Raw genomic sequence first — 24559 nt, 5'->3', positions numbered from 1 at the left:
CTGCATAGGGAGATATAGGATGCTCCCTTGCTCCCTATTTAGTGCATGACTTAACTGCATAGAGAAATATAGGATGCTCCCTTGCTCCCTATTTAGTGCATGACTTAACTGCATAGAGAGATATAGGATGATCCCTTGCTCCCTATTTAGTGCATGACTTAACTGCATAGAGAGATATAGGATGATCCCTTGCTCCCTATTTAGTGCATGACTTAACTGCATAGAGAAATATAGGATGCTCCCTTGCTCCCTATTTAGTGCATGACTTATCTGCATAGAGAGATATAGGATGCTCCCTTGCTCCCTATTTAGTGCATGACTTAACGGCATAGAGAGCTATAGGATGCTCCCTTGCTCCCTATTTAGTGCATGACTTAACGGCATAGAGAGCTATAGGATGCTCCCTTGCTCCTTATTTAGTGCATGACTTAACCTCCAGTGTGCTGTCTGTCCGCACTGGTCTCAGAACAGTTTGAAATGCATCTTATTTACATCCTAACTCCATATAAAGCCTCTGAAAGACACATTTTATTTTCTCAATGTTGATATGCACAATATTGATTCCTAATGAAAACGTATTGCTATTGTACATTGTGTTTAACAGCGTGTCGTTTCGCGATAAATCGCTCAATTGTTAAAAACGGCATATCGGATGAAACTAGAGACTCGAATCTTTCGACTCAAACAGGTTTCAGTGTAAAAACGTAATTCAATTTCTCACCAGATGTAGTTTTGTTGCTGTTTCTCCCAAAGACAAACTCCGCTGTGGTCAGCGCCATGTTGTTCGGTCACGTGACTCAGTGCATTGAATGTTTAACCCTTTACTGACCGCACAGAGTCTCACTGAACTGAGATCAGTCGGTTTTAAACACATAAGAACATAATGAGGTGCTGCAGCCTTATAGACAAACACAAGATCATATATTTAATGGACTCTCTTTAGTTTGGAGGGTAACAGTGGGGCAACGAGCTCCATAACTCTTCATGTCTAAGAGTATTTATAATAATATTAAATAAGAGATTACAGCAGAAATGGGATTAAAATGTCGAGTGCATGAAAGTGATGTTGTCATTCGTGTTACTAAACAATTTATGCAAGTGTTCCTTTGTGCTCATTTCTGACAGGAAACAAGACAAAGACAGACTGAATACTGTAAACGGACTGTATACAGTGGCATGCAAAAGTTTGTGCACCCCTGGTTTGGTTGCTGTGAACAGCTGATCGAGCAAATGATGGCCTGATCTCCAAAAGGCATGAAGTTAAAGATGACACATTTTTGTAACAAAAAAGGACATGGGCCCAAAGCTAAAATTTGGGCTCCCTGCATGGTCAGTATTTGGGCAAGTGTCCTAGCTTGTAAACGCTTATTGTAGCGAGCTAAATGTCTTTCAATTCATGATTGGGGGATTTTCGCCCGTTCTTCCTTGCAAAAAGGCTTCTAGTGGTGTGATTCTTGGGCTGTCTTGCATGCTCTGCTCTTTTCAGGTCTATCCACAGATTTTCGATGATGTTCAGGTCAAGGGACTGTGACGTGAACGTGGCAAAACCTTCAGCTCGCGGCTCTTGAGGGCGTCCATTGTAGACTTTGAGGTGTGTTTAGGATCATTATCAGGGCCGCCGCTGGGGGGGGGTTCATGTGATATGAGCGTGAAGCGATCATCTGTGTTCTGCAACTGCGAATAAGGGCACCCGGTGGACTTTCTGGGTAAGATGGTGCCCCCCTAGGGAGTTGGTGCCCTATGCAGACTGTGTAGTCTTCTTATAGCATGTGGCGGTACTGATCATTATCCTCTTTTCATCTTCAGATAGGGTGATGTTTGCTTTCACATTTAATCCATTTTTTCATCTACCAGAGAAATGTTCCCCAGTGCCACTGGCATCAACACAAGCCCAAAGCATGATCGCACCACCCCTTTGCTCATTGCATTTACATGGCGTGGTGGGCTAAAGCACATAACTGGTAATCAGAAGGTTGCTGGTTCGATCCCCACCATTGTGTCCTTGAGTAAGACACTTAACTCCAGGTTGCTCCGGGGGGATTGTCCCTGTAATAAGTGCTCTGTATAATACATTGGTACTCAGAAGGTTGCTGGTTCGAGCCCCACAGTCACCACCATTGTGTCCTTGAGTAAGACACTTAACTCCAGGTTGCTCCGGGGGGATTGTCCCTGTAATAAGTGCACTGTAAGTAAAAACATGCAAACTTGCATGACCTGGCCTTTCCAAACGATGATTGTGATTGAGTCCTAACAAGCTAATTAAGGTATGAGAGCTCAAATCTCTTGGGGTGCACAAACTTTTGCATGGTACTCCTTTCCATTTTTTCACTCTAAAATTGTGCAAAACAAAAATAATACACTTATCTTGCTTTAAATGTTGAAAAGAATGTTTCATCTTTAACTTTATGTCTTTTGGAGATCAGTTCATCTTCTACTCACTTAAAGATTCACAGCAACTTACATTTTGACCAGGGGTGCACAAACTTTTGCATGCCACTGTATCATCACTGTTAATATGACAAAACTGACATTTCTGAATCTAATACACAATGCAAACTTCCAACATAAAGTATTTTCACTGTTGCTGTCCTTTTCTGCAGATCGCGGCGCCGTTTTGTGGTCCGTTCTGCGTAACGCAACGGCTCATTTTAGCTTATCGCGGCCCATTCGGCCCGTTTCGCGAATGACCCACCAGCCCGCTCGGTTCTCCCGATGGCCAGTCTGCCCCTGATCGGCCACAAAGTAGGAACTATACCTATAGCTCTGCTCAACTGTACTCTATATTCTCTTATAACCCCTATTCTTCCATTATAAACTCAAGTCCGATAACTCTAATCTGCCCTTTCATACTCAAACTTCTTCTTTTTTTTCTCTCCCCTTTTCTCCCCAATATTGGAATGCCCAATTCCCACTACTTAGTAGGTCTTACGTTTTCACTCCGGAACAGTTCCGGTTCTGGTTTTCATTTATGTTCTGCTAAAATGTTTGTTTGTTTTTGGTTTTCATTCCTTGAACTGTTTTTTAGTCCCTGGTTGAGCATTTCAGGTTATAACCATTTACCAGGATATAAAAATAAAGTTTTCACTCCGGAACAGTTGAAAATCAATTTGTTCCAGATTTCGGTTATGTTCTGCTAAAAATTGTGTTCGTTTTTGATTTTCGTTCCATGAACGGTTTTCAAGTGCCTGGTTGAGCGTTCCAGGTTATAACCGTTTACCAGCATTTATAAATAAAGTTTTCACTCCGGAACTGTTGAAAATCACTTTGTTCTGGTTTTCGGTTACGTTCTGCAAAAAAACATTATTTTGGTTTTTCATTTTCATTCCTTGAACCGTTTTTTATTCCTTGTTGAGCATTTCAGATTATAACTGATTACCAGCATTTAAAAATAATGTTTTCACTCCGGAACCGTTTAAAATCACTTTGTTCCAGATTTCGGTTACGTTCTGCTAAAAATTGTGTTAGTTTTTTGGTTTTCATTCCTTGAACCGTTTTTTATTCCTTGTTGAGCATTTCAGGTTATAACTGGTTACCAGCATTTAAAAATAAAGTTTTCACTCCGGAACCGTTGAAAATCACTTTGTTCCAGATTTCGGTTACGTTTAGCAAAAAATTGTGTTCGTTTTTGGTTTTCGTTCCATGAACGGTTTTTAAGTGCCTGGTTGAGCGTTCCAGGTTATAACCGTTTACCAGCATTTATAAATAAAGTTTTCACTCCGGAACTGTTGAAAATCACTTTGTTCTGGTTTTCGGTTACGTTCTGCAAAAAAACATTATTTTGGTTTTTCATTTTCATTCCTTGAACCGTTTTTTATTCCTTGTCGAGCATTTCAGGTTATAACTGGTTACCAGCATTTAAAAATAAAGTTTTCACTCCGGAACCGTTTAAAATCACCTTGTTCCAGATTTCGGTTACGTTCTGCTAAAAATTGTGTTCGTTTTTTGGTTTTCATTCCTTGAACCGTTTTTTATTCCTTGTTGAGCATTTCAGGTTATAACTGGTTACCAGCATTTAAAAATAATGTTTTCACTCCGGAACCGTTTAAAATCACTTTGTTCCAGTTTTCGGTTACGTTCTGCAAAAAATTGTGTTCGTTTGTGGGTTTCGTTCAATGAAAAGTTTTTAAGTGCTTGGTTGAGCGTTCCAGGTTATAACTCGTTACCAGCATTTAAAAATAAAGTTTTCACTCCGGAACCGTTTAAAATCACTTTGTTCCAGATTTTGGTTACGTTCTGCTAAAAATTGTGTTCATTTTTGGTTTTCGTTCCTTGAACCGTTTTTTATTCCTTGTTGAGAATTTCAGGCTATAAATGGTTACCAGCATTTAAAAATAATGTTTTCACTCCGGAACCATTTAAAATCACTTTGTTCCAGTTTTCGGTTACGTTCTGTAAAAAATTGTGTTCGTTTTTGGGTTTCGTTCCATGAAAAGTTTTTAAGTGCCTGGTTGAGCGTTCCAGGTAATAACTCGTTACCAGCATTTAAAAATAACGTTTTCACTCCGGAACCATTGAAAATCACTTTGTTCCAGATTTCGGTTACGTTCTGCTAAAAATTGTGTTCGTTTTTGATTTTCGTTCCATGAACCGTTTTTAAGTGCCTGGTTGAGCGTTCCAGGTTATAACCGTTTACCAGCATTTAAAAATAACGTTTTCACTCCGGAACTGTTTAAAAACACTTTGTTCCAGTTTTCGGTTACGTTCTGCTAAAAATTGTGTTCGTTTTTTGGTTTTCGTTCCATGAACGGTTTTTAAGTGCCTGGTTGAGCGTTCCAGGTTATAACCGTTTACCAGCATTTAAAAATAAAGTTTTCACTCCGGAACCGTTGAAAATCACTTTGTTCCAGATTTCGGTTACGTTCTGCTAAAAATTGTGTTCGTTTTTGGTTTTCGTTCCATGAATGGTTTTTAAGTGCCTGGTTGAGCGTTCCAGGTTATAACCGTTTACCAGCATTTATAAATAAAGTTTTCACTCCGGAACTGTTGAAAATCACTTTGTTCTGGTTTTCGGTTACGTTCTGCAAAAAAACATTATTTTGGTTTTTCATTTTCATTCCTTGAACTGTTTTTTATTCCTTGTTGAGCATTTCAGGTTATAACTGATTACCAGCATTTAAAAATAATGTTTTCACTCCGGAACCGTTTAAAATCACTTTGTTCCAGATTTCGGTTACGTTCTGCTAAAAATTGTGTTCGTTTTTTGGTTTTCATTCCTTGAACCGTTTTTTATTCCTTGTTGAGCATTTCAGGTTATAACTGGTTACCAGCATTTAAAAATAAAGTTTTCACTCCGGAACCGTTGAAAATCACTTTGTTCCAGATTTCGGTTACGTTTAGCAAAAAATTGTGTTCGTTTTTGGTTTTTGTTCCATGAACGGTTTTTAAGTGCCTGGTTGAGCGTTCCAGGTTATAACCGTTTACCAGCATTTATAAATAAAGTTTTCACTCCAGAACTGTTGAAAATCACTTTGTTCTGGTTTTCGGTTACGTTCTGCAAAAAAACATTATTTTGGTTTTCCATTTTCATTCCTTGAACCGTTTTTTATTCCTTGTTGAGCATTTCAGGTTATAACTGGTTACCAGCATTTAAAAATAAAGTTTTCACTTCAGAACTGTTGAAAATCACTTTTAAAAATTGTTCGTTTTTGGTTTTCGTTCCTTCAACCATTTTTAGTCCCTGGATGAGCGTTCGGATTTCTAATAGAAGTGGCCCGTCTCTGCTAAATAATCTCTGGTTACGTCCACATCTAGAAAACATTACATATCAGACGTTGCATAATAATAATTGTAACTCAAACATTGTTTAGAAAACGAATTTGGTCCAAATAGTGCTTTACAAAGTTTTTCTAGTTAATCTGACATAAAATGACCATAAGTGAATTTTCTTAAAAAGTGTTACGCAAAAATTGCCACATACATATTTCAAGTAAATCCAACACATCATTGTGTCATCCGTGTTGTTGTTGATCTGGAGGGCTCTAGGACCTCTCACTGGAGTCTCTCTGCACACTCGAGTCTCGCGCTGCTGAGAGAAGAACGGTGAGGACCGTCTCGTGCGAATCAAAACACTTTTACCTGTTTACTTTGGAATAAAAGTGTCCGGCGAACCAGCGAGCTCATCCACAGCAATGCTCCGGACTCACCTGTGATAGTCTCTCGCGGTAAAGTCTGCTGTTTATTCTCTTTTATCGTGAGTTATTGTCGCACACTCAGACATTGTGTCAAATAGGCCTGAAATAAAACACTTTGACTCTCATGTTAAGCTGATCTGAAGACGGTTGTGTGGAAGTAGTAGTGAGCTGTAGTGTAGGATGCGTCTTTACTCGTGTGTTTTTATCGTCTTGAAGCAGTTCAGTTGCGTGCACGCACAGGCCGAGTGTTATCATGTTTTAATGCATGTCTATTTGATCAGATTAGACATGTGCCATGGAAGTACCAGCTCAACTGCTGGAGCATGGCACTAGAAATGCCAAGGTCATGGGTTCGGTTCCCAGCACTGGCCTACTGGTGTGTATATGCATGCGCGCGCGCGCGTGTGTGTGTGTGTGTGTGTGTGTGTGTGTGTGTGTGTGTGTGTGTATATATATATATATATATATGCATGCTTTAAATAAACTGTAAGTTGCTTTGGATGCATGCAGTCAATCAGTACTGTGGCATAGACTAAAATACCATGGTATTATACCATCTCTGCACCATGTTACTTACTGCACATAGTATGTGAAATCCTATCTAAGTATGCGCGTGAGAACTTTAAGTTGAACCAACCCAGGGGAAGTTGAACGGTTCTGCTGGAACAATATAAAGTTCTGTTTTATGACTGAACCGTCACAATGTTCACATCCCTTCAGCTGAGTGTGTGACTGATGACAGTATAATGAGTATAAACACATCACACACAAACACACTGGCTTTAGAGCTGGTTTATGTGTGCTGTGACATCATCAAGTCATGATGGACCATGTTTACATCACAGCTTGTTTAGTCTTTGAGTCTTGATTGTGTTTGATTATAGCTTCTGTAGAGCACTCTTTGAGGAATATGGCTTGATCTACTCCTCATATTATGTTGCGTTTGGGCTCGTTTGAATCAGGATAATCTGCTGTAAGTTACTATATGTCATTGTCTATGTTATATGTATGTTTCAGGAAGTAATAAGGAAAAATATAACAAAAAGATATGAAGTTATACAAATTTAATGTGATGACAACATCACGCGGGCCACAAAAAGATGGTCCGCGGGCGGCCTGTTGAGTAACATGGATCTAGACGTCGTGCCGTCAGGTGTACGCATCGTCCCGACGAGCGAGAGACCGACAAATTATTATAAAATCAAATAAAACGTCACGCGTCTCTCTTCCAGCTGTCTTTATTTCCTTCTATTTTCAGCTGTTTTGCAAATGTGCAAGTAAGCACAAAAGGAGCGCGAGCCGTTCTTTCATGTTTGTTATCGTGATTTAAAGCTCAATAATCGTACAATCTGACGTTTTTAAAAAGCGAATGCATGAAGATGCACGAAGACAAACAAAATTCTTCAGTGTGTCTGATATCAACACGCAGGGACGCAGATATGAGAAACACACGCATTACAAGCTCTGGTACTGTATTGAAATAACTCTGAATTCTGCTCTAAACGTCATGTTTGCGAACAATTAAGAGATATTTTAGCGCAAAGGTGGTCAAAAGAGACGATCGGGTGTAACTGTGATGTCTCGCTTGCACATTTGTGAGGGGATCCCCCAAAATGCAAAAACGTCTCGATCGCCCCCCGGTGACTGATCCTAGTATAGGTCATAAACCCCGCCTCCCCATGTTATTCAACGGGAGGTGAGACCAACTAAACAATTAAATTACACTTCACATATCTTTTTTCCAAAGATAGTTTCTGTCATTTACTGTCGTTTCTATCACGTTGATGTCATTTCAAGTGTTTGTTTTCTAAATAAGTTTGTTTTTAGTTATTTGATGCTATAAAAACGCTGCTGTGACATCATGATTGACAGCTGTGATTGACAGGTTCTCTGAGCGAAGTAGTCACTGAAGCACCAACTGACTTTTTTTCGGGATCTTCGGAGGACTGAGGAGATTGGAGCTTTAAATGTAATATCTAAATTTCTATAATTAATTATTTCACACCATCATAAGTCAAAAGTGCAGGGGCGTGTGCTTGCGATTGATTCAGCGAGAGTGAGGGCGGGGCCTTGATTTCGTGGCTTTACTTCCTGCTCACTACTGCGCAGGTCTGGTCCCGAAATCGCAACTGCGCAGACTCAAGTTCCAAGATGTCAGCGCCATATCGGGACACTGGCGGCTTCAGTTCTCACCAATGGAAAAGAGCGAAGGGGCGTCGTCCATCTTTTATTACAGTCTATGGGTGCAACCATCAAGTAATAAAATCAAGTATTAACATAGTTTCCTTGCACCTTGAATACATGAGTGTACACAACTTTAATAATTAATCATTTAATCATTAATTAAAGAAAAGGTGAAAAATATTTTTTTATGTTTATATTTTTTATATATATTTTTAAGTAAAAAATACCAAGAAGTTTTCTCATGGTTACACCACATGCCATTTTTTACTTTAAGCCCCAGAAGAAAATATAAAAATTACTTTGAACTCGGAGGCGGAGGACAAATCTCAGTTGCCTCCGCGTCTGAGACCGCCAATCCGCGCATCTTATCACGTGACTTGTTGAGGGCGTTACCGCGGAGACGTAGCGCGTGTGGAGGCTTCACGCTATTCTCCGCGGCATCCACACACAACTCACCACACGCCCCACCGAGAGCGAGAACCACATTATAGTGACCACGAGGAGGTTACCCCATGTGACTCTACCCTCCCTAGCAACCGGGCCAATTTGGTTGCTAAGGAGACCTGACTGGAGTCACTCACCACACCCTGGATTCGAACAGTACTCGCTGAGATACCCAGGCCCCAAGCGGTAGTAATTGTTTTATGTAAATTGCATCTATAATGTTTTGTAATTAGGGCTGTCGATTTAACGAGTTAATTCAGTGCGATTAATTTTATAAAAAATAACGTGTTAAAAAAAATGTACGCCATTAATCTCAATGCCCACGGATCGTAATAAGGAAGATTCCTGAGAAATGCTTGCAGTACCACCTGTTTACTCTAGAGGGCAGTAAGTGAAACTTCAGCTGTGTGAGCAACACACAGTTTATACAGTGAAGAAACACTTCAGCAGAACAACACAAACATGCGTTACATTCTTCCGTTCAAAACACTTGATGGAGCGCAAATGTGAACTAAGAGATCTCACGATGTGTTCTAGAGTATTAAACTATATTTAACTTGACACAGTGACCTAAACATGTATGTTTATGACACAACGCACCCGAGATGCTACACAAGCATGTCTGACGCAGGTATATATATATATATAATTTTTAAATATTTAAGGATAACTATGTATCATTATTTCATCATTATATATTGAGTTATTGTTATATGAGGGGCTTTCTCAGCAAATATTTGTATATGCGATTAATCACGATTCATTAATCATTGTGACACGTAATTAATTCGATTAAAAATGTTAATCGATTGACAGCCCTAATTGTAACATATAATTTATGAGATGTGGACAAAAAAAAATTAGCATCATGTCATTGACCCAGTTAATAAAGATGATTCCAATCTACCTATGCCAACATTTTCAGCTTTTAATGAGACTTTTATTGTTTTTACTGTCTCCAGACTAAAAAAAAAAAAAAAAAAAAAAAAAAGTCACGTGTTGTCACGGTACAGAAATGTCAGTAGTCAGTGAAATTTCACGGTTCTCGATACCACAGCAAAAATGATAATAATTCCTTACATTTATATAGCGCTTTTCTAGCCACTCTCCATAGCATAGGGATGATGCAACAGCAGCCATAGTGCACCAGAACGCCCACCAGCTATTGGTGGGGAGGAGAGATGTAGCCAATTCAGGGATGGAGATTAATACGAGGCCATGGTAGATAGGGGCCAATGGGGGGGAATTTGGCCAGGACACAAGGGTTACACCCCTACTCTTTACGAGAAGTGTCCTGGGATTTTTAATGACCACAGAGAGTCAGGACCTCGGTTTAACATCTCATCCGAAGGATGGTGCCTTTTTACTGTATAGTGTCCCCATCACTATACTGGGGCATTAGGACCCACACAGACTGTAGGGTGAGCACCCCCTGCTGGCCTCCCTAATAACACTTCCAGCAGCAAACTTGGTTTTCCCCAGGAGGTCTCCCATCCAGGTACTTTCCAGGCTCAACCCTGCTTAGCTTTAGTGGGCAACCAGGCAAGAGCTGCAGGGTGATATGGCTGCCTGACAAATAATCTCCTATTGAACGCACCAATTTACAGTTTAGTTATTTTAAATGATTTAATAATTATATTTTATTATTATTATTTTCCAGACGTTTCCAGAATTTTTTAATTTAATTTAAATTAAACTTTTCAACATTGCATTTTTTTTGCCAAACTTTTATTCAACAGCTGCCTTACTTGTGATATTTTGATTTATTATTTTTACAGTGAATATTGATTTTACTATACAGTTGTAGTATATTTTTAGCTTTTATTTTGAATCGTGCTTTTATTATGACGAGTAATTTTTTTGCCGGAAGCTTCACTTTTCCGAATCAATGTAAATATATAGTTTACATGTGCTGCGCGGTTCGTAGTGGATTAGTGCTCTGCTGTGCCATCTCGTACAACGTGAATGATTCTCAAAGTCTAGTGGATGAGCGGTCGGATTTATTTAAAGTACGCAGCTCGTCCACAGTAAGATTGCAGCCTTTAGCGGTTTAATAAATCACACAAGGACACATCATGATTTTAATTGATTAATTGGTCATTTGAGTGTTCAAAGAGTTACAGAGCACGCATTAAAAATAAGGATCGTGTATCAGTCAAACTGCGAGTCGGTGCTCGGTACTGCAGAAACACTGGTACCATTACATCTTTTTTTAGTTTAGTATTGACTTGGTACCGAACTACCGGTACTTTTGACAACACTACTCCAGATGGTTACACCACATTAGAGGTAGAATGATATATCGGGTTTTACCGATTAATCGGTAATAGTTGCTTTTTGGAACTATCGGTTATCTGCTACATTTGTGCGGATAGTTGCCGATATTTTTTTTTTATTCCTCTGTGTTATTCTAGACGATTGTAATGGAGAAAAGTCACTGTCATTTCAAAATAAGAGTCCCTGGTGTGTTTCAGGCTTGTTTATAGTTCAAATTGTATTATGTGCATTATGCGCCAAATCTTAATTTATTTTCTGGTTATTATTGGGATAAACTGATTATTGCTAACGTAATGTTGACGGAACGCAAAAGACGCAGCTCGTAAGTGTGCAACTACAGTGCCGGGACAGTCTTTTGGCATGCACTTAACACGAGACACCGATGGCTCAGCAGGAAATTCGACCGGCACCCTCGGGATTAAAAGCAAGTGTATGGAAGCACTTTGGATTCTATGAAGATGAAGGAAAACGTGAGACAAGAGCCACATTCTATGCAAGTTGTGTCAAACTAAATGAAAATATTTTGTTAACACGACAAACATGAAAAACCATATTACACCGTGACAGGGCGGAGGACGGGGCAGGGTCGTGATCCTACACACCCGGTCCCGTATTAGGCTAATTAAGCCTCCGAGGGATAAAGGTCGACTGCAGGGGATCGTGCGGGAGAGAGAGATCGTTTACGGACATGTCCGTCATGTGTGTGTTTGTCTTTTAAGTTTATTATTAAACTATTATTTATATTGGAAAGCCGGTTCTCGCCTCCTCCTTTCCATTGATCCCTTTACACTGGTGCCGAAGCCCGGGAAGGAGGAGCGATACGCCGTAGTAGAGTTCTCGCCCCTACCGTCCACCCCAACGGAGCAGCCGCGGCCATCTGCCGGGGGACGAGGAGCCCAGCAGCCTGAAAGAGGACGATGGCCGCCGACCGCGAGGGGAGAAGGGGCTCACTGCCGACCGCCTGGAGCGAGAGAACCGCTGCCAGGGTCGGGGGAGACCCCTGCTGTTCCCCGAGAACGCGACGGGGTGTTCCGTCCGCCAGGGGCTGGAGGTCTGCCTCTGATCCGCCCGGAGAGGTGCAGCTGTCATCCGATAGAGGGTGGAGGAGTGGCCGAGGAACAAGCTGCGGCGTATCGGTGTACGTCCCCAGCCTGAGAGAACGAGGGAGGAATGTGGCAGGGCGGAGGGCCGGGTCGTGATCGTACACACCCGGTCCCGTATTAGGCTAATCAAGCCTCCGAGGGATAAAGGTCGACTGCAGGGGATCGTGCGGGAGAGAGAGATCGTTTACGGACATGTCCGTCATGTGTGTGTTTATGTTGTCTTTTAAGTTTATTATTAAACCATTATTTATATAGTCAAGCCGGTTCTCGCCTCCTCCTTTCCATTGATCCCTTTACAGAGAGCTGCTAGTGCTGAAAGCTTTGTATGATTTTTGGCTCCGCAAAATGTTTATTTTTTTTGTCTGATTTGACTTGCCACATTGCTTCCATATGTTGTATTTATAAAAGTTATTGGAAGTAAATTCATTATGAATCATTACAAATATTGTGCTTTAAAAGTACAAAGCAGTCAGTGAGAAAAAAAGTCTGTATTGAATCGTGAGGTGTCTAGAGATTCCCACCCCTAAGAAAGACTATTTTAAAAACTATCGGCCGATTAATCCACTATCGGTTGACCTAAAACTACATAGACATTTTAAGCCCCAGAAACAATATCAAAATAAAATAAATTTGGTGAATATTTTTTTTCTTTACCGTAACATCATTGACCTTTATAAAACTGCGGCGCTTCCTCATTTAGTCATGAGGCTCTGATGAGAACTGTGTATCTGTTGAAATGTGACACATGTGGGTGGATGTACAAGGGATGTAGCTGCTCTTTTCTAGAAGATGCTGAGGGAATTTTTTACGTTCTTTTGCAAGTTTCTTTGGGTTCCTCTGATGCAAATGTGCCACCAGTAACATGCAGAATGTGAGGAATGTCGCCTAAAATTCCCTCGGATACAGTCAGGGTTATTGTGTCTGAGAGAGAGCGCCTCTCAAGCGAGCATGAGTTTAACTCGCCTAACAGCATTTTCCATGAGAACGATCAAAATATGCATGATGCTGATTAGTTGTAACATAATGACATAATTCTAGGTCATATGTATCTCAAATGAATGTGTCTCTTTTCTAAGTTGGCATGTGAAGAAAAAATAGTTCCACTTTAGAGTTTTGGAGCATTTTGTTGTGATTCATCAAGATGTTTTTGAATACAAGGAGGACATGCTTCTTAATTAATGCTCCCCTATAAAATAATCCGATCGTGGTCAGGTGATCACAAAACTAGACTAATTATAAGACCAACTATAGTCAACTTACAGACTGGCCGATTTTTAAATATATGCATTTTTGCATATTTCTTGTTACTATATTGTAGGGCTGCAACTAACGATTATTTTGATAATAGATTAATATTCGATTATTTCTTGTATTTTATTAAAATATATTTATTAAAAAAACTCACGATTCGATTCGAGTGCCTGAATAAAAAAATTCAAACAATTGTTTTAATAAATTCTAATACATATAATAGGGCTGTCACGATTATGTCATTTAGCTGATGATTAATTGTCTTATTTGGGATTTATGGCGAGTAATTGTCTGCTTCAGGGCTTTCACTATTATGACGATTCATTTTCAGACAAATTGTCATAACTGTATGTGTGCCTCATAAACATTAAGGAATATTCATATTTAAATGTTACATGATTTCCTTTAAGGCTTTAAAATTATGAATGACATGAAATATTATAAATATTATAAATATCAAAATATTTCAAAATACTTTATATTTTTATTGCATCTCCTTTTTTTCATCTTGTTCCATTTTACATTTACACTGTTGTTGGAACCCTGACTAGCTGTTATATTATATTATATTATGTTATTTTATATTATGTTATTTTATGTTTTATTATATTATTATATTGTATTTTATAGTATGTTATATTATATTATATTATGTTTTATTATATTATTATATTATAGTATTTTATATAATATTATGTTATTTTATATTATATTTTATATTATATTATATTATAATATTGTATATTATATTATGTTATATTATATTATATATTATAATATTTTTTATTATATTTTATGTTATATATTATATTATAATATTTTATATTTTGTTATATTATATATTATATTATAATTTTTTATATTATGTTATTTTATATTATATTTTATGTTATATTATATTTTATATTATATTTTGTTATATTATATATTATCTTAAAATATATTATATTATATTATATTAGTATTTTAAATTATATTATTTTATATTAATATTACATAATTTTATATCATATTATTTAAATTTATATTGTAATATATTAATATTATTTTATTTTAAATTATGCAATAGTAAAATATTTCTATTCACACGTTATTTTGAGGCTCTCCGATTAAACCTACGCGCCCTTATTTCTCATGAAAACCCTTTTTCTTCGTTCTATCGTCTCGGACATGAAACGTCTCCTCTGTGTCACTGCATGTCATTAACTGCATATTTGAACTCACAGCGACAAATAACATTTGCCTTTACTCGATCGTTAAATTAAAGTGAAACTTGTTTGTATTAGCGCAAACCTCCGCCGCACTGGGGGCCGTGATGACCGGGGCCCTACCTTAAAATGTTAAACTGTCTGCACAGTTTAACTAACTGTACCTTTGTGAGCATACAACTCATGCAATCACCACAGGCTCACAGACGAACCTGCTTTGTATTTATAGCTGGACTACACACTATGCATCTCATCCACGGGAAATCTTACTGAGCCCGTGTTGTGCATCTGACATCATTACTGAGCATCAGCCCTGAGCTTTAACAGCTACCACTGCATTTCTTTCCCCTGCAGTCCCGAACTCATAGTAAAGAGCTTCCGAGTATCCATGATGCAGTGTCACAGTCAAAGACAATGTTTTTATTGATATTACAAAGCAGAGCGAGTTGTGCTGAGAAAGAGCATCAAGTAACAGTGATGCTATTATTGGTCATCTCCAGCAGGAAAGTTCAACTGATCAAGCAAACTGTGATGTCAGATAAACTTGAAGTGTCGTTTTGTTCAAGAGAAAGCTGACGGTACATTAAGGTAGTCCCTTATTAATATTGTACTATATCTTTAAATTTCATAGGTAGCGGTTCTGGGTAGCTCAGTGATAAAATACGCTGACTATCACACCTGGAGTCGTGAGTTTGAATCCAGGACGTGCTGAGTGACTCCAGCCAGGTCTCCTTAGCAACCAGTTTGGCCCGGTTGCTAGGGAGGGTAGAGTCACATGGGGTAACCTCCTCGTGGTCACCTCGTGGGGCGTGTTGTGTGTGGATCCCGTGGAGAGTAGCGTGAAGCCTACGCGCTACGTCTCCGTGGCAACGGCCTCAAGATCCCATTTTCTACCCAATTTGGAAAGCCCAATTCCCAATGCGCTCTAAGTCCTCATGGTGGCGTAGTGACCCGCCTCCGGGTGGCGGAGGACGAATCTCAGTTGCCTCCACGTCTGAGACCGTCAATCCGCGCATCTTATCACGTGACTTGTTGAGTGCGTTACCGTGGAGATGTAGCACATGTGGAGGCTTCGCGCTATTCTCCGCGACATCCACGCACCACACGCCCCACCGAGAGCGAGAACCACATTATAGTGACCACGAGGAGGTTACCCCATGTGACTCTACCCTCCCTAGCAACCGGGCCAATTTGGTTGCTAAGGAGACCTGACTGGAGTCACTCAGCACACCCTGGATTCAACCTCGTGACTCCAGGGGTGATAGTCAGCGTCAATACTTGCTGAGATACCCAGACCCCCGAAAACGTATTTTTTTAACGGTGGTTAGGCCTATTTGCTATCTCATGTGCAGTGAATGGGGTGGACATTACGGACAGTACTGGAATCATGAATGACTTTATAAGGACAGTGAGGGCCCCAGGCCCCGCAGATCATGTGACCCACGAGTGGAGTATTGGGTTCATTCACACTGCTGGTTCTGGCTGCATGCCATTGCATCATTCCTTCTGTTGTGTGTCTGTGTGTCTGCGCGCGTGTCTGTGTGTGTGCGTGTGCATGTGTGTGAGAGCGTGTGTGTGTGCGTGTGTGTGTGTGTGTGTGCGTGCGCGAATGTGTGTGTGTGTGTGTGGAACACTTGGAACATGACCAGTGCAATGGTACACACAGACACGTACAGACACAGACACACACACACGCACACATGTACAGACACACACGCACACGCACAGACACACACGCACACATGTACAGACACGCACAGACACAAACACACACAGACACACACATACAGACAGACACACACACACACACACACACACACACACACAGACAAAGACACACAGACACACACACACACACACAGACACACACATACAGACAGACAAAGACACACAGACACACACACACAGACACACACACACACACACACACACACACATACAGACAGACACACACACACACACATACAGACAGACACACACACACACACACACACAGACACACACACAGACACACACACACAGACACACACACAGACACACACACACACAAAGACACACACACAAAGACACACACACAAAGACACACACACAAAGACACACACACACACAAAGACACACACACACACACAAAGACACACACACACACAAAGACACACACACACACACACACACACACACAGGTTATGTTCCAAGTGTTTTGCATTAGAAGCTCTGGAATATAACAAACCAACTTCTTAAACTTCATGTTTCTCATTGGATTTGTAAATCACAAATGATTACAGTTTAATCTCACACAGAAATGCTGCTGTTACAGAGATGTGTGCAGATGTGATTGTTAATTGCTCTGTTTTAAATCTAGTGAAATACTTGGACAGCATTTATAATTGAACAATGAGCATCTCGAATGAAGCTCATATGTGTCGAGCCTGATCTCATGAAAATTGCGCGACCGTGGTGACATTTTTGCAAAAGGATTTTATCTGGGTCCTAATTGCGTATCGCGGCTGTTCTGAGGTGAAATGTCGATAAAAGCGAGTTAAATGTTCTCCCGAACAGACGAGGTTCTTCAGCTTAAAACCGATCTTCCTACGCTAAACCTAAATCTAACCAAAAGTGTGAGAGTTGAAAAACACAACCACGTCATTTTGTGGCGCTTCTAGGACACTTTTGGCTCACATGTCAACTCGTGTGATCTTCAGGACTCGTACCTCGCTCCTTTACATCAACAGTGCAATGCTTTATCAGTTGAGCTACCACACAGTTTCATCACACTTGAACAAGCTAGTAAATGTAGTTGGTTATGTAATGCAAACGTTAAAATTATTCATGCACTACAGAACAAATATTTAGATGTTATAAGACTGCATTGTGTGAGGAACAGGGTGAAAAGTGTTTGAACTGATAATCTGCCGTTTTAGTCGTGATAAGTGTAAAATGAGAGATGTTGATTATAAACATTCTCAGGCCTCTCTCTCTCTCTCTCTCTCTCTCTCTCATATATATATATATATAGTTGCAAGAAAAGGTATGTGAACCCTTTGGAAAGTACCTGCATTTATGTATACATTTGTCTTAAAATCTGGTTTGATTTTCATATACGTTACAATAATGAACAAACACAACTTTTGTTATTATTAACTAATAACACAAATGATTGTATTGTTGTACATGGTTCAAACATTCACAGTGTAGGATGGAAAAAGTATGTGAACCCCAATCACCAAAAGCTAATTAGAGTCAGGACTTGGCAAACCTGGCATCTGATTAATTAAACGAGATTGTAGGTGCGGGTTAGAGCTACTTTCACTTATAAAAAGCACTCAAACATTTTGAGTTTGCTATTCACAAGAAGCATCTGCTGACGTGGACCATGCCTCACAAACAAGAGATCTTAGAGACCTACAATCAATAATTGTTGCTTTCATGCTGGAAAGGGTTACAAAGTTACCTTGAAGAGATTAGATATTCATCTGTCCACAGTGAGACAAACTGTCTATAAATGGAGATGATTTAGTACTATATGTACTCTCACTAGAAGTGGCCGTTAGATATTCATCTGTTCACAGTTAGACAAACTGTCTATAAATGGAGATGATTTAGTACTATAGCTACTCTCACTAGAAGTGGCCGTTAGATATTCATCTGTTCACAGTTAGACAAACTGTCTATAAATGGAGATGATTTAGTACGATAGGTACTCTCACTAGAAGTGACCGTTAGATATTCATCTGTCCACAGTTAGACAAGGGCACCTCATACCAACATGAAAACATCATCCCAATGGTGGAGGGATCTTGATAATTTGGGGCTGGTTTGCTGTTTCGTGCCCTGAACCGCCAACATCGAGGTAAACAAGAATTCCCAAGTTTATCAAGATACCCTACAGGATAATGTTAGGGTGGCAGTGTGCCAGCTGAAGCTCAGTAGAAGTTGAGTGATGCAACAGGACAATGACACTAAACATCAAAGTAAATCCACTACAGAATGACTTCAAAAAAGAAAATCCCCCTTTTGGAGTGTCCCAGTCCGAGCCCAGACCTTAACCCAATAGAGATGCTGCAGAATGACCTCAAGAGAGACACCAGACATCCTAAGAATATGTCTAAAGCAGTTCTGTAATGAGGAATGATCCAATATTCCTTCTGAACGTTGTGCAGGTCGAATCCGCATCTATTGGAAAGGCTTGATTGAGGAGATTGCTGCCTAAGTAGCAACGACCAGTTATTAACTCCAAGGGTTCACTTACTTTTTCCACTGCACTGTGAATGTTTAAAGATGTGTGTTCAATAAAGACATGAAAGATTATAATTGTACATTGTGTTTATCAATACTTGATGAGATCACATTTCATGACCAATTAATATAGAAAACCAGCTAATTGCAAAGGGTTCACATACTTTTTATTGCCACTGTGTATGTATATGATATATATATATATATATATCAGTCACTTATGAGGTTCCATCTGAGTAAAGATGCTGCCTATGCAGGCAGTAGACATGCAAGGTTGCTCACTAGGTTTGGAACAGGCGCGAGGGGTCGATCAGGGTTTGTGGCATCACATTCACTCTCATTTTCTTTATTTGTGGCCCTTTTGGTCCTTCAGGCCCCTCGTCTTGATATCCATCTGAACTATGCCTGCAATCTGATTTTAACTCCATGCTTTTCTCCTATAGGTGACCTGTGAGAAGAGTCTGTACGCTGTCTGGAACGCTGCATCTGACACGCTGGACAGACAGACGGTATACGGCAGGAGAGCATGACGACGACCGACGTGACGATTGTGAAGGAGGGATGGCTCCATAAACGAGGTTTGTGCATTGTGTGGTATGGATGCACTGATCTGAGAACCTCTTTACTATTTCTGTATTAAGAAACTTAGATAATGTACAGAACATATAGCGTTCAGCGTAGAGGCTGCGAGTAAAAACGAAGAGAGAAGGAGAAAGGAACAGAGAACCTGTGAGTGCCTATTCATCACACAACAGATCAATAGTTTTCCCTTCAGGCTGTTCTCTTTTTCACTTGCACACTGTGTATACACTGCAACTAAATGCAGCTGTTCTGCTTTTCTGAGTGTGTAATCATGTACTGTACACACACACACACACACACACACACACACACACACACACACACACACATACTTTAGTGTTGTTCAAAAGCAAGAAATGCATTCAACAGCCCAATTCGCTTCTGAAAAATTCAGGTAGTGACAACCATATTTACATTATATATTTATATTTATGCATTTGGCAGACGCTTTTATCCAAAGTGACTTACAGAGCACTTATTACAGGGACAATCCCCCCGGAGCAACCTGGAGTTAAGTGTCTTACTCAAGGACACAATGGTGGTGACTGTGGGGATCAAACCAGCAACCTTCTGATTACAAGTTATGTGCTTTAGTCCACTACGCCGCCACAACTCCACATTAAGAGTCCAAGTCTCTGCCTCCAGTCAGGTCTCCTAAGCAACCAAATTGGCCCGGTTGCTAGGGAGGGTAGAGTCACATGGGGTAACCTCCTCGTGGTCACTATAAAGTTGAGGCAACTGAGATTCGTCCTCCGCCACCCGGATTGAGGCGAGTCACTACGCCACCACGAGGTCTTAGAGCACATTGGGAATTGGGGAGAAAAAAGGAGTCCATGTTTCTTTGATATTCTGGTCTCGAGATATGGCTCAGGTCCTTCAATGTAAACAAATGGAACAAATGAAGAACCATCTTCATACCATGTGACCCACGTTTGGTTTTCGTCCATTGAAAATGGGTCAGATTTACAGATGGGGCCACATTGAGAGCCCCATATCTCTGGGATTGAACCATATAGGGCCTTAAAAATTAAGAGACAAAAAGGAAAGTTTATTCTAAACCAGAATCTAAAAGGATATCAAGATGTCTTTAATACCTCAGCAGTTATAGGCACTCCAACTTTGGAAAAACAACACAAAAAAGTGTTTTTTCCCATTTTTGGATGCATACCATTGGGATATAATGCAATATAAGCTGCTGATGTCAACTGATTTCAGTAATAGATCTACTGATATCTGTGAAAAAGTAAAATAATGATGCTGACACCGTTCTAAGGTTGTTTTTTTGACCTGTAGTTTTGCTCCAAAATCATTGGCGAAAATTGTCATTTTGACCCCCTCTGCAAAATATTGGAATAAATATAAAAAGTTTGTCTTTCATCATCATTTATGTGTTTCTTTTAGCAGTAAAAGCTACATTTTGAGGCGGGGATTGGTTGAGTTGACACCGAATGAACCAATAGTAATAGCGATGCTAGCCTAGTGATAGTAGCTTGACTGTGTTATCTTGTAGTATGTAGTTTAGTCACGATTATTAAATAATTGTCTGATCGCGGTTATTTGAGACAATTGCGATTGTTGGGCACTTCAAATTCCAATCACATTTTAATGCCCAAGACATTTTTTAAGCATTTGAAATATTTGTATATTCTCCCCAATTTGGAACGCCCAATTCCCATTCCTCATGGTGGCGTAGTGACTCGCCTCAATCCGGGTGGCGGAGGACGAATCTCAGTTGCCTCCGCGTCTGAGACCGCCAATCCGCGCATCTTATCACATGACTTGTTGAGCACGTTACCGCGGAGACGTAGCACGTGTGGAGGCTTCACGCTATTCTCCGCGGCATCCACGCACAACTCGCCACACGCCCCACCGAGAGCAAGAACCACATTATAGCGACCACGAGGAGGTTACCCCATGTGACTCTACCCTCCCTAGCAACCGGGCCAATTTGGTTGCTAAGGAGACCTGGCTGGAGTCACTCAGCACGCCCTGAATTCAAACTCACACGTAGTCGGCGTCAATACTCGCCGAGCTACCCAAGTTTCTAAAGCCGTAAATGGAAATCGCATATACCTATTTTATTATTTGATTTATATATTTCAAGTTAAATGTGTAAAAATAACTTCTAAAGGTGTATGCAATAAAAATACACACCTTAACAAATGCAAAAAGCCCTAAAACAGACAATTAATCGGCATAAATCACAATTAATCTCCAGCCAAGTTTCATAATCGTGACAGCCCTAGTTGAGTATTTGTTCTGGTCAATTCAGGTGAACACTATTTTTTGTAATTTTCTCACACAGTTTGGACATACATGACAAATGCAATCTTATCACATGGACTTTACTAACCAGAACTTCTGTTTAAAACACAGACAGCACAGTTGTGTGTGATGGTTTAAGCAGAAGTCTCTGCTGTGACGTCAGACGTCCGTCTGGTTAACCAGAAGAGGAAATGCGGAGGAGGGTGGTGGAAGGGGGGCGTTATTTAGATCTCGGCGACTGATAGTGAAAAATGTGAATGGAGAGTTTGCAGAGAGAGGAAGTGCATTTTACCCTTGTGCTCTCACTAAAAATAATGTCTGTGCAAACATTAGCATATAAATGACCTTAAAGCGAACAGACATGGACTGTTGGACTCAACCTCGTAATGAAAGCTCACGATGTAAACCGAAATCTGTATTTAACAGCTTAATATTTCTGCAACCTCTCAATGCTGATGTTTAGAGGTGTGTGTATGTGATAGAAGATTTATTTATTGTTTGATCTACAAGCGCATATCTGGTGAAACCAAGGACGACTAGGTCGAAAGTTCTACCTGTCAATCAACCGCTGCGCTAAAACTATATTTTAAACGTTGCTGTGTGCGGCTTTAAAGCGCATTCGCGTGGACAAGACCTCACGGATCTTCTTCAGCATGTCTGCTATCAACATGCAACCAATGACAGATGAGAAGGACGTAGCCTACATCTAAACTGAATAATAATAATAATACACGTGCCAACTCCACTAAAATAACGCGTGAAACCGACAGAAACGTTGCGTGAATTTTCCGCGCTTTCTTTTGAATCTTGTACATTTTGTGCACTTTATTATCACGCGGTAACTGGCAGCAGCAACGCGCTATGATGCTATGATTGACGTTTGCTATTTTTAATCATTTTTTGGAACGGCCAATTCCCAAAGTGCTCCAAGTCCTCGTGGTGTTGTAGTGACTCGCCTCAATCCGGGTGGCGGAGGACGAAATCTCAGTTGCCTCCGCGTCTGACACCGTCAATTCGCGCATCTTAATCACGTGACTTGTTGAGGACGTTACAGTGGAGACGTAGCGCGTGTGGAGGCTTCCCGCTATTCTCCGCGGCATCCACACACAACTCTCCACACGCCGCACCGAGAGCGAGAACCACATTATAGCGACCACAAGGAGGTTACACCATGTGACTCTACCCTCCCTAGCAACCGGGGCAATTTGGTTGCTAAGGAGACCTGGCTGGAGTCACTCAGCACGCCCTGAATTCAAACTCACGACACCAGGGGTAGTAGTCAGCGTCAATACTTGCTGAGCTTCCCAGACCCCCAAATTATTTATTATTTATTTACAAATTATTGTCCCAATCACACATCTACACTCACATTCGCACTAGCCTGCCATTGGGAGCAACTTTGGGATCAGTGTTTTGCCCAAGGACACTTCGGTATGTGGAGTCATGTGGGCCGGGAATCGAACCACCAATCCTGCGATTGGCAGCCAACCCGCTCTACCACCTGAGCCACAGCCGCTCCGAATGCAGCCCCCATGCCAGTCCTCCTCTGGCTTAGCACGGAAATTCGTGCAATTGCTCCGGAATTCGCCAGGTCGTAAAGTCGTGTTGTGTACGATTGCACCTCCTTTTTTCATATCGGCATTTCCATGCCAGCATCAATATGCCAATGGATATTATTTGGTCAATAAATGACTGATTAATATTGGCAGCCGATACATCATTGCATCCCTAGTTGTGTTAGCTAGCGCCTTCTTGGAGTTAATGTTTACTTCTTTATTTCCAGAGTATTCTGTTTACTTTCATTCTGAAAAACAAACACACACACGCACACACACACACACACACACACACACACACACACACACACATCTCTGTCTCACTCCAATCGTATGTTTATGGCAGGCGTGTTGTCATAGCGCCAGCATCTGTGCCCAGTGAAATGTCACCGTGAGTGTCCGTGTGTGTTTTGAACGGACGGTGTCCGTCGCCCTCGGTCAGATCAAAAGGCTTCTGGTGAACGGGTGAAGATGTCACGTCACTGTCAACTCACCTTTGCCACCATCTGCCATCTCACAGACGGTGTGTTTACTGCGTTTGACCCGCTCTCAAAGCACGTCCAGACGCACACTCAGTTTGATAGAACCGTGTGGAATCTGACAGTGTCGGTCCAGCTCAGGACACATGAACGATTTTAGAGCATGTCTGTTTTTTTTAACCTAAATGAAGTTCGTCATTATAATGGGCTCTAGTTCTGTTACTTTTAAACAAACTCTGGGATGTGAAATCTTCATCTTTTATTGTCAATTCAACTGTATACAGGGGAACATTTTGGTTGTTTGGTTGCTAGTTGTGTAAGCTGTTATATTGCCAATACTTTACAGAGTTGCAAGGACCATCTTTTGATGAGATGAAGTGATGGCACGATGTTTGTATTGTTGATATCATTAACTACTTTGAGTTAGTATGACAGCCAGTAACTGCACAAGTTGAGCCTGAGCTAAATTTTACTACAACTAGCACAACTAGCACAACTAGCACATAGTTCTCCATCTGGATCGCTCGTTTCGGTAGCTTTTTACGAAGGCTGGAACCCAAAAATCGTTCAGTGGCGATCGGAATCATCATGGCGGCGCCCAGTGGTTGCTCAGGATTGGATATCATGATCTTTGTCTAGATGGTTGTTCCAAAACCATAGTTCCAAAAGGGGGCGCTATATCGCGGAAAAGCTATCGCTTAAAATGCTCAAGTCCCCGTATACATAAGTCAGGCATATGTGGTATTGTTTGAAAGCTTAAAATCTCTCCTTTTCAAAGAAAAACATCCCTTCTGCATTTATGTTAATTAAAATAACAAAAAAGACCTTAAAACATCTGAGTCGCAA

General features: G+C 40.5%; 2 protein-coding genes across 2 annotated transcripts in view; one reads left to right on the top strand and one right to left on the bottom strand.

Annotated features, from left to right (window-relative positions):
- Positions 1 to 24559, bottom strand: part of zbtb42 (zinc finger and BTB domain containing 42) — a 51945-nt gene that overhangs the window by 20996 nt on the left and 6390 nt on the right. The gene's annotated exons all lie outside the window — the stretch shown is intronic.
- akt1 (v-akt murine thymoma viral oncogene homolog 1) overlaps positions 6018 to 24559 on the top strand; it is a 71045-nt gene continuing 52503 nt past the window's right edge. The window contains exons 1-2 of the mRNA XM_052145487.1: positions 6018 to 6161; positions 19275 to 19409. Coding sequence (XP_052001447.1) covers positions 19358 to 19409 — 52 coding nt within the window. The 5' untranslated portion in view covers positions 6018 to 6161; positions 19275 to 19357. The remainder of the gene's footprint in view (positions 6162 to 19274; positions 19410 to 24559) is intronic.

The sequence above is a fragment of the Xyrauchen texanus genome, chromosome 16 (genome assembly GCF_025860055.1).
Source record: "Xyrauchen texanus isolate HMW12.3.18 chromosome 16, RBS_HiC_50CHRs, whole genome shotgun sequence".
NCBI classification, from domain to species: Eukaryota; Metazoa; Chordata; class Actinopteri; order Cypriniformes; family Catostomidae; genus Xyrauchen; species Xyrauchen texanus.
This window is presented reverse-complemented; position numbering and strand designations above follow the sequence as displayed.